Here is a 12,241-nt window from a genome sequence, read left to right as displayed (position 1 = left end):
TATATATATATATCATCATCATCATCATTTAGCATTTGTGTTCCTTGGTGGGATGGTACCACAAGAGCCGGCCAGGCCAAAGCTTACACCAGACTTCTGTGACTGTTTTGGCAGGATTTTTACAGCTGGATGCCCTTCCTAACACCAACCACTGTACAATGTGGACTGGGTGCTTTTAAGTGGCACCTGCATTGACAGGGCCACCAAGTACTTGCAAGACAAAAACTTTTAAGAGGGGAGGAGGTGACAATGAAAAGGTTATAGTGAGATAGATATAAGTGTCTTGTTGTAGGGGAAATACACGGTTACCCGGGCAGGGAGAGAAAGATCAGGAATGAAGAAAGAAACAGGGGTGCTACCACAAAGAAAATACATGGTTGCCCAACCTGAGGGAAGTGAAGGAGAAGGAGAGAGAGAGAGTGGGAGACTGCAGGATGAAGATGGTGGCAAAATGCCGGGCAAGCTCACAAGGAACAGGGATCAGAATATAAATGAGATGGTTGAGTAAAGGAAGAGAGAGATATAGATAGTGGCAAGTGCCAGGGCATACCCTTGAGGTTCAAATGCCATAATATAAATGACAGGATATTGCGATGGGAGTGCGACTAAAGAGTCTGAGTAAGTGGCAAAAGACTTGGGTACATATAGAGTTGGAGGGGCTACTGGATAGCAATGATACAGAGGAACAGGGGCGTGAGGAAGGCATAGTGAATGAAGGAGGAAATGTGAGAAAGAGATGTAGATTGGTTTGTTGGGGTAGGGTGAGGGAAAAGTTTTCTTGTTTTGTGTGGGTGGAACATCCAGGTTGGGGGCTAGCAGATGGCAATAATAGAGTAAGACAAAGCATGTGGGTACAACGTACAGGTCGGAGACAAGCAGAGAGCAATGATACAATGGTCCTGAATCAAGAGGACAAGATTGGGGAGTGGGAGGTAATCATAGTACATGAAGCGGAAATATGAGGCAGAGTGTGTGAGAAGTATTCTTGTTAAGTGTGGGTAGAACACAGCACTTCTAGAACTCAGTTACACTGATGTGGATGGGTCTTCTCAAGAACTTCATATTACCAGACATCATGGTTCATGGTTATTTCCTCTGTGAGGTCCGACTTCCTGAGATTGGTCCTTGCCATTTCATCCCATGTCTTCCTGGGTTTCCCTCTTCCATGGGTACCATACACTTTCAGTGATCGGCACTTCTTTATGCAGCTGTCCTCATTCATATGCATCACATGTCCAAACCAACTTAGTCTTCTCTCTTGCATGCTACATTGATTCCTCTTATGTCCAACATTTTTCTCAATACATTTGCACTTTGTTGTACATGTGCACTAATGTTGCACATCCAACAAAACATACTACTTTGGTTTCTCTCCAGTCTTCGCATGTCTTCAGTATTCAGAGCCCATGTCTCACTACCATAGAATATAGCTGTTCATACACAAGCATCATTATAGTCTACCTTTCACTCTGAAAGTGAAGCCTTTTGTTGCCAACAACTTCCTCCACCCAATTCTTATTCTACAGACTTCAAAATTATTTGGATGGAAAAAATATGAACTCTATAGATGAGACCAGAACAGTACTGGATGAGTATTCTTTATCATGGACAAGTGAACTTTGGAAGAGGGGCCTTGCAAGTCTACTAGATAGACAGAAGAGCTTTGTAGAAAATGAAGGAGAGTATATTTTAGATTAAAAAAGAACTTTGTTTATCTTAATTTTGAAAAATAAAAGAAGTATAAAAAGACTGCATTATTTATGGGATGACCCAATATATAAGCGACAGAGGCAGTATTAATACTGAGAAGTAATATTTATTGATTGATAGTACCAGAATAGGCACTGGTTAACTTGATGAAAATTATATATTAGTGACATGATATAGAAGAGAAGAGTTAAAAATATAATTTTAGCAGAGTGATGTTCTGATGGTGAGGTTAAAGAAAGGCAGAGTGAGAGAGGGGGGAGAGAGATGATGATGGTGGTTGGGGAGATGAAGGTGATAGAGGTGGTGATTGGATAATGAAAAGTGTATTTTTTAAAAAATTAAACAAGGTTTTTTATATCACCTATCACTTAATGCATGCACATAAGTGCAGTTCCGTGAAATATTCATACTTATTTGCATGGCAGATATGTGCAATTTAACTAAAGGTTCTATCATATGTAAGGAATATTTTATTTTTGTTTATGGGAAAAATGGAAAAATAAGAGTGAATATTTATTTTATGAGTGTTGTGTGTTAAGTCTATAAAATTGTGCATAAAGTATATAAAGTGTATATATAAAGTGCATTAAGTAATCATCATATTCCAATTTCTTTCACTTTTCAATGAGTAGCAGATTAACGATTATCTTTCCATACAGATGTAACACAGGCTACGCTTTCAGATTTTTTTGGATAAAGTTTTCAGAAATAACTCAATAGGTTTACCATTAAATCCATGAAATATTCATGGGTCTTACTAGTAATAAAAAATTTGCCACCCATACAAAGATTAACATTGTGACTAGTTAAGATAAATCTATATTTCTGTATCAAACTTGTTTGTATATTAATCTTTACCTCTATATTTTAATTAATCTGTATCTATGTATTGAAAGTTTTAAAATATTGTAAATTTAAATATTTCTATTTTTCAGTTTTGGTACTAGTGAAATCAGTATTTTGTTCCGAAGAAGATATTTTGAAGCATATCAACTGCAAGAACCAGATGTATAATCGATCATCTACAGGTTGTTGTATTAGCGGTATGTCTGCCATTTATGAATTATCAGGATCATTTTTTAGTATTGGCAATAAAGAAATTGTGGTATTCTTCCTGACCTTCTGTACTCTGAGATCAAATCACATAGAGATCAACTTCGCCTTTTATTCTTTTGAGATTGATATAAGATATCTGTGTAGTACTAGAATTGATACTTAACACTCCCTTTCTCTTTGGATTGTAATTCAAAGTCCATCTTTCACCTTTGTGTCACACTGATTTGAGCTGCAAATTGTGCTAAGATGCATGTGTCTGTGGAATGCTTAATAGTTACTTCCATGTTATTTCTCCATGAGTAGGAATTCAGTTGATGAAACAACTGAACATTTGTTGTTGAAACTGGAGAATCCATTACTATTAATGTTTATTTATAATTGTCAGTGTGTAACATTCCATGCACGCACGTGCACATGCATGCACGTGTGTGCACGTGCACACACACACACACACACACGTACACACACACACACACATTCTGTCTTACATTACTGAGAGTTAAAACTAATTATTTTATGCAGACAATAATTCTTGTTATAACTATTAATTTTTACTAAATTAGTGAAATAAAAGTAACTATAGACCACCTTACTTAATGCAATCCTTTTATGGCTTTGTTTCCCATAATTTTGTGGTTGATAAAATAAGTTTCATGTACTGTAGTGTGTATTTCTGCAGCTGTGCCCATATGAAAAAAAATCATTGTACTATATATGGAGTGGTATATAATTATCAACTTGTGACTATTTGGTATTTAGCTTTATCTTCCTAGTTCTGAGTCCAACATGCATCAAAGTGTACTTTGTTTTTCATACATTTCCAATTGATGCAATAAATGCCACTCTTATATTGTAGTCACTTTAATCAAAATTATCTTTAAAATTTTCAGTTTGATATCAATGCAAAAAATCATTATAAATATTTATAATAATGCACTGTAGATTAAAATAGTCTTGACAACTATAATGTCTATTTCTGTTTGAAGCTATTTCACTTCTCTTATTTCCTGTTATTCATGAAAAATGCACACACATTAATCATCTTTATTTCTTTCTAAAGCATTCAATAAGAATAATTCTAGGTTTTTTTGTTTTTTTTTAGCAACTGGTGAAGAAAGTGTATACAAAAGGTCACAGGAATTCTGCTGTGGCAACAAAGTTTACCCCAAACAGGAATCTTTCAGATGTTGTACCCATGAGGAGAGGGAGAAATCTAAAAGATACAAAATTCGAAAGGAAATATGCTGTAATGGGCAAGTGCTTACCAGACTAGGTATACACACATTAAATCTTACTTATGTTATTTTGAATGGAGAAAAATAAAAAGAGCTCTAAACAATGTCAGATAAAGTAATTCAGTATATATTAATAATAATAAATTTTTTAATCAAGTGGTTATTTTTCAAAAAATATGTTTTATTAATTCTTTTCTTAGCTTGGTCGAAGATTCAAATTTTTATGAGAGGCATATAATGAAGTAACTTGATTTCTTGATATATAGATATATGAAAGAGAGAAAGCAACTTGAATAGTTTTCATTACAATAAAATTTGTATGATACCAGTATAATATTAGTAAAAAAAAGACAAGTATAAGGCAACTTTAGAAAGATAACACTTGAATTTTTAAATATCTATATATATAAAACTGAGGATGTGTGTGTGTGTGCGCGCGCGCATACCTGAAGAACTTCTGAAGTTCACAACTGATTATCTCCAAACTGGAGAACATATATTACTTATGTTCCAGAGATGGTTTTAGACTCTTAAAATTTTTCACATAATGAGTAATGAGGCCCCTGGGAGCAGAAAACTCTCTTTCCTGGGGTATGTATGACTGCCTGCATAGTCCATGCATTGCTTCTGTTCAAACTGGAAAAAAACAGCTACTGAAATGATATAAGTAGGTTGTATTAAATGGATGAACCAATGTAAACTTCAAACTGCAGTGTCTAAATGGTTGCAAAAATAGCCTGTTCCCATAGTACCATAGGTAGCAATTTGCTGGAATAAAAACCATTTGGAACACGCTATGTTTATTATGAAAAATATGTTAAAATATGTTAAATCCTGAGCAGCTATTCAACTATTTTCTTTTAGCTTCAATATCAAAGTCTTTCTTCTAAGTATAGAAGAAGCCCATACAAATATTTTTTAGCTATTGATTACAAACTGAAGTATCGCATGTACATTAACCTACTAATTCATAGTGTCTAAGACCCAACCACATTAGTTAGTGACCTTGCATGCAAAATTATTTTCATTTGGTAGCTGAGTTGTCCTCACAACGGTTTCACACTGTTTATGCGAAGAAGTGCATGGTTGAGCCACGACTATTGATTCTCAACCACATCAGTAACCAAACATCATGTGACCCAACCACATTTGTTAGAGACCGTGTCCTTAATGTGACCTTGCATATCCCAACACTGCATGCAGAATTGTTTTCATTTGGAAGCTGAGTTGTCCTCACAATGGTCACAAGCAGTTTATGCAAAGGAGTGCATGGTTCAGCAGCGACTATTGATTCCAAACCAAAATATCACATAACAGTGTTGTTTTCAAGCACTTCCTTGCCAACTACCCTGCCTCCTTACCATGTCATTTCTTTTATGTAGATTTCTCTCATGTAGTGTTGTTGAATGCTCCCACAGGTTTAATTTATCACATAGATTTGGTTCCTAAGTCTGCTGATTGCTTGGCATGGTAGCGGCAGTGCCACAAAGGAGAGTATATCCACTGAGAGCTTTTTGGTGTGTTCAAAAATCACATTCCCATCACCCACCTTTCCATGACAAAGTTAGGGCCTGGAATCTTCCAGACAGATGTATGACATGTTACTTAGTTGAAATAGCCCTTCATTTATTCCACAAATGTTTTGTAAATGCTGCACTTCCTTGTATTACACCATTTAAATCCTGAGCAATGCAAGGTATGTCTGCTAGTAATTTCTAAAAGCAATGAGGATAAAAGTAATTCTGTTATAGAGGTAAGGTTTAATGATTCCAAAATAGGAGATATCTAGCAGATCAGTAAATGTTTGTAAGTGTTCTGTCATAGCTGAATTATTTTAAAGTTTGACTCATGTATTTGTATACTGAAGCTAATCTGATTGAAATAAATCAGTATTAATAAATTAATTCTCAGTTGCCAACTCCTTGTAGAAATATATTTAAATGTCTCATGACCATTAATAATTAATTGTGCCATTATCCATTTGTAGACTTCATGTAGTGTAACAAGACTGACCTTTTCAGATGCATCGTTTAAAATCAAATTAAATATATACTAGTGTCTCGCATTCATAATATTAATTTATTTTAACTAGATCTAAGACTAATATATATGACTTGTATTTCATCATCATCATCATTGTTTAATGTCCGCTTTCCATGCCGGCATGGGTTGGACGGTTTGACTGGGGGCTGGTGAGCCAGATGGCTGCACCAGGCTCCGATCTGATCTGGCAGAGTTTCTACAGCTGGATGCCCTTCCTAACGTCAACCATTCCGAGAGTGTAGTGGGTACTTTTACATGCCACTGGCATGAGGGCTAGTGAAGCAGTAATGGCAACGGCCACGCTCAAATGGTGTTTTTACGTGTCACCTGCACAGGAGCCAGTCCAGTGGCACTGGCAATGCCCTCGCTCGAATGTTGTTTTTCACATACCACAGGCACAAATGTCAGTAAGACGACATTGGTAACAATTACACTTGAATAGTGCTTTTTACATGTCACCGGCACGGGGGCCATTCAGCGGCCCTGGCAACAATCACACTCGGATGGTGCTCTTAGCGCTTCACTAGCACGGATGCCAGTCATGCGGTGCTATCATTGAATTTGATTTTGATTTCAATTTCACTTGCCTCAACAGGTCTTCGCAAGCACAGTTTAGTGTCCAATGAAAGAAAGGTACACATAAGTGGGCTGGTTACACCACTGGCATAGGTCACGAGTTATGGTCTTACTTGGTTTGTCGGGTCTTCTCAAGCACAGCATATTTCCAAAGGTTTCGGTCACTAGTCATTGCCTCAGTGAGGCCTAATGTTCGAAGGTCGTGCTTCACCACCTCATCCCAGGTCTTCCTGAGTCTACCTCTTCCACAGTTTCCCTCAACCGTTAGGGTGTGACATTTTTTCACACAGCTGTCCTCATCCATTCACACCACATGACCATACCAGTGCAGTCGTCACTCTTGCACACCACATCTGATGCTTCTTAGGTCCAACTTTTCTCTCAAGGCACTTATACTCTGTTGAGTATGCACACTGACATTACACATCCAGCAAGCATACTGGCTTCAATTCTTGCAAGCTTACGCATGTCCTTGCAGTCACAGTCCATGTTTCACGGCCATGTAGCATGGCTGTTCGTACACATGCGTCATACAGTCTACCTTTTACACTGAGTGAGAGACCCTTTGTCACCAGCAGAGGCAGGAGCTCTCTGAACTTTGCCCAGGCTATTCTTACTCTAGCAGCTACACTTTCAGAGCACCCACCCCCGCTACTGACTTGGTCACCTAGGTAACGGATGCTATGAACTACTTATAGTTTTTCTCCCTGGAATGTTGTGGAAGTTGTTCTCTGCACATTTTCAGTGTTTATTGCTCTTGAGCATCTACTACATACAAAAACTATCTTCCTAGTTAGCCTTCCTTTGATAATGCTGCACCTCTTATGTGTCTATTTATTGTATTTAAATCAGACTGAGGAAAGGTAAAGTCAGTTCTTAGTTTTGGACCCAGAATTCAAAAGAAATATAGTGAAGCATTTTTCCTAGTCAACCTTATTTTTGTTTGTGAGACCTAAAATGTGAGGTCAACTTCTACAAAAAGGGAGAATTATATTTTATGACATTAATTCTAGGATTTTACATGCATTTATTTGATCAAATTCAGTTTGATAAAAAATAAAGTTAACTCTATAAAGATTTGAACTTGAAACTGGGGGATGGAATTCAGTGTTGTTGCTTAGCATCTTTCCCAACCAGGGTCTCTGTTTTTTCATAAGAAACCTTTTCATACTGACCTGCTTTAGTTTACTTTTGGTTCTATGATACAAACTTCTTGTTTTAAAGTCCCCATCAAAATTTCATATGAAATTGTTTCAAACGCTAGATTAATAATTACAAAATTATTTCACTAAATGCTTCATTGTTTTCAAAATTAATTGAAATAAAGGTAGTATGTTTAAAAAGATATAGTAACAAAAGGTTTTAAGAAATGAAAAATAAAGCTTCAGGCTAGAACACAAATTATTTTCAAATTTATCAGCAAATGAATTTTTACCTACTCTTCATACAAACAGACTGAATTTATAGCAAAAGCAGCACCTTTCCTTAATGAGACAATAGAACACCTACTGCTGCAGCAGAAGTTAGTTGCATCTGTATTACTAGAGTGTTAGAGCATTAGCTGAAACTACATTGGTGTGGGTCTCAATATCAGGCAAATATGACTCCCCTTCCTTCAGGTAAATGGCCCTGCTCAAAAGTAGTTGAAAGTAATTCCATTAACTGCAACCAGTGTAATCTATGGACACATGAAATGTGCAGTGGAATCACATGTAGATTAACAGTTGTTTCAAATGTGGCAGATGTGCAGGAACAATAAGCACTAAGGACACATGGGAATTAGACTTTCTCAAATGCCCAGGAGGCTCTCTTGAGTTTCTGTTACCTAGATGACCGAGTTAACAATGGGGAAGGATGTTCTGGAAGTATTGTTTCTAGAATGAGAATAGGATAGAAGTTCAGAGAACTATTCTGTTGGCAACAAAAGGACTCTCTCTCTCTCAGAGTGAAAGGCAGATTGTATGATGCTCGTGGCTATACTCCATGATAGTGAGGTATGGGCTCTGAATGTAGAAGACATGCATAGACTAGAGAAGAATGAAGGTAGTATGCTCTGTTGGATGTGCAACATCAGTGCATATGTATGACAAAGTGTAAATGTGATAAGAGAAAAGTTGGGATAAGTGGAATCAGAGGCAAGCATGCCAGAGAGAAGACTATGTTGGCTTGGACATGTGATGCATATAGATGAAGACAGCTGTATAAAGAAGTGCTGATCCCTGAAAGTGGATGGCACTCATGGAAGAGGGAGACCTAGGAAGACCTGGGATGAAGTGGTTAGGACTCACAGATGAGGTGACAGTGGACTGAGATATCTGGTGATATGAGGTTCTTAAGCAGACCTGCCCACTTCAGTGAAACTGAGTTCTAGAAGCACTGTAGGTTCTACCCACTTGTAACAATAAACCTTTTCACACACCCTACCGCGACAAACCAAACTACATCTCTTCTCTTCCTCACATTTCTCCTTTTTCATGCACTCTGCTTATACTTATTTCTTGCTTCCCAATCTTGTCCTCACTGCCCTGCTCCCTACCCTGCTTACTCTATCATTGCTATCCTGCTCCTGTCCTCATTCCTGATCACTCTCTCTCTCTCTCTCTGACCAGTTAGCCATGTATCTCCTCTACAGCAAGACACCTGTTTTTGTCTCTGTCATACTCTAACTTTTCATCACCTGGAACAAGGTCACCTCCTCCAATGCCCCCTTTCCTCTCAAAGGATCTTTGTCTTACAAGTTATTTGGTGACTCTGCCAGAGTTGGTGCCATGTAAAAACTATCCAGTCTACACTATAAAGTTTAGAAAGGGCGTCCAGCCGTAAAACCATGCCGAAACTGACCTTGCATGTGCTGGTGCCACATAAAAAAGTACTCAGTCCACTCTGCAGGGTGGTTGGTGTTAGGAAGGGCATCCAGCCATAAAAACCATGCCAAAACAGATACTGAAGCCCGGTGCAATCTTCTGTTTAACCAGCTCCTATCAAATTGTCCAACCCATACCAGCATGGAAAGTGGACATTAAATGATGATGATGATGGTCCAATTCTCTGGTGTTAAATAGGTACATCGAGAAAAAAGTACAATATTCTAATAAATAGACATTGTATAATTAACAAGCATTTTATGGCATATTGTGCTAAGTCATCTCATTATCAAGATTTGTTACTTTATAGTATTTGTTACTTTATAGTATACTTTATAGTATGTTGAAAATGGCTCTTTGAATTTTGCAGTAGATTTTGGTAATGCAATGAAATGTTATATTATGGGTATCTTGAAGTTAAGAAAGACTATAAATCATCATCATCATCCTTGTTGTCATCATTGCTATCATCATATCATTATCATCATCATCATTGTTGTTATTACCATTGCTACCACCACCATCATCATCAGCAGCAGCAGTAGCAACAACTCATTGTGAATACCTGGGCTGCAGAAATTTTTTTTCTATTCATGTCAAAAATTTCAGTTTACAATAGAATGATCAAAGTATTCTTTGATATTATCCCACCAAATAATCTTTTATTGATATTTCTTTTTTCTAGTTGTAGTTCTTAACTCATTATTTACGTTTCTCAAAGCAATTATTTTAAGTATATTCTGTGCTAATTAACCTGAGTATTGTCTGACAGCCAGGAGCTCTGTCAGAAGGATAATGTGCTTCTGGATGTATTCATTAGCTTGTATTCCTTATATGGAACACCAATCATTTGTTTATAATCTTTCTACAGAACACCAATAATTTATTTAAATTCTATGTAAGGAACACTGATCATCTTCCTATAAACATTTGCTCAGTCTTGACATTCAGTGTCTTGATTTCACCTTCATTTAGGAATATGGACCACACTAAAGTTGTGCATACTAAAACAATATATATTTAAATTATGTGAAAATTATTAGGACAAGTAAAAAAAAAAATCTAACCTTCAAATACATAAAAAAAGAAGAAATATAGTGGTATCTAAGGCCATAGAGCATTATATAGGTTTCATCACTGTTTTTCAATTATTTGATGAATTTTCACTTTACATGAGAAATTCTTCTCATAGAAGAGATAAAATAAATACCAGTAAAACATTAGAGTTTATTCAAGTAACTAATTTTTTTGTGTTTAAGGTAGTAATTCAATTAATGGAATACTAAACAATGTTTTGATGAATTCTAATTTCTTACATGAGATGAGAGATGAAATGCTCTGTTGTTCCCATGTTTGTCAAATTTGCCACTATTTGTTCCCTTACAGAGCCAACAGTTTCAAATTTACACATTCACTCCTTCTAGAAAAATAACGAGAATTAAATAATGCGTTTTTATAAATCAGAAAAAAATGTTTTTACTTTGTGTTGTATAGATAATTATTTATGCTATTTGTTCATTCTAGACAAAACAAACACTGTCTGTTGTGGAAATGCTGCTTATAATCAAAACAGTCACAAGTGTATTGGAAATTCAATCCTTCTAATTAATGAAGGTCTTTGCAATGGTAACAAATATAATTTGCATGAGAATCATTGTTGTAATGGTAAGTGTTTTGGTACAAAAATTACCAGTTCACTCATTTTCATATTTTACTGTTTTCAGTTTATTGACAATGTCCATGACATTAACATTGATACTTTAATTAATGTTTGATGTATAAAATAATCAGGAGATAATTTTATTAAGTTTACAGTTAGGTGTATTAATTTTCATTTACAAAATGCTTATTCAGCACTACAAGCTCAGATAAGACAGCTTAGTTTTAAAAAATATTGTCTCTAATCCCTACAGTAGTGAATTTCCCTGTTCTTATATCAATTTGCTGCTAGGCAGATTGAGATACAGATGAAAGTTTAGTGTTATTATTCTGGACATGTAATAGTGACAACTAGACACAAACTATTGCCACTTCATCAAGAAGACAAACATAATTTCAACATCAATAGCTGAAGTAATAGAAACAGATAAATTTTTTAAACTCTAGTTTTAGATACATATTTTTGTACTAACAAATTGGTATGTTTTATCTCATTACTAACTATTAGTGTATTGTTTTTAATAAATATATACTATGGTACATTCCCTCACATCATATGTTACATTTACATGAGTCTACACCACATTTAATTGCATAATAAATTCTGTAGTATCACAACATACTACATATTAAGTCATGCCATAAGCATATTAGCCTATATTTCACCATGGCATGTCATAGTACCCTCTATCAACACTTTCATATTATATAGTGCTATACTGTATAATCTATTACATTATGATAGGCCACATACAAGTGTATAATATGTTTCTTTATAATATACCAATCTTCTTTAGAGCAACAAAATAGCTAACCCTGCTCATTAGCTTAACCTATTGCAGACACTCATCAGTTCATGTGTGTGTGATGGAAAGGATCTAAAACAGTGTGTCCTTGAGAAAAACAGATTTTATTTTTGAAATCTGCATCCCTATGACAAGGTATTCAGTTATAATTAAGCAAAAGATTCAATTTGCTATAAGAAATAACTCAACTTTTAGATTGACAAATCTCCCAAAGTCTGTTTGTCTCCATCATGTTCTCTCCCATTTACCCCCCTCTCTCTCTGTCTCTCTCCATTTGTATATATATATATAT

General features: G+C 35.8%; 1 protein-coding gene across 3 annotated transcripts in view; it reads left to right on the top strand.

Annotated features, from left to right (window-relative positions):
• Window positions 1-12,241, top strand: part of LOC106872991 (galaxin) — a 91,985-nt gene that overhangs the window by 49,133 nt on the left and 30,611 nt on the right. For 2 of the 3 annotated variants that reach the window (XM_052971695.1, XM_014920181.2), the window contains exons 2-4: window positions 2,646-2,753; window positions 3,869-4,039; window positions 11,009-11,149. In XM_052971695.1, coding sequence (XP_052827655.1) covers window positions 2,646-2,753; window positions 3,869-4,039; window positions 11,009-11,149 — 420 coding nt within the window. The remainder of the gene's footprint in view (window positions 1-2,645; window positions 2,754-3,868; window positions 4,040-11,008; window positions 11,150-12,241) is intronic. The other variant, XM_052971696.1, reaches the window with a different exon arrangement.

Source organism: Octopus bimaculoides, chromosome 11, assembly GCF_001194135.2.
Source record: "Octopus bimaculoides isolate UCB-OBI-ISO-001 chromosome 11, ASM119413v2, whole genome shotgun sequence".
Taxonomy (NCBI): Eukaryota; Metazoa; Mollusca; class Cephalopoda; order Octopoda; family Octopodidae; genus Octopus; species Octopus bimaculoides.
The sequence above is the reverse complement of the archived record's forward strand: the minus strand, read 5'-3'. Positions and strand labels throughout refer to the sequence as shown.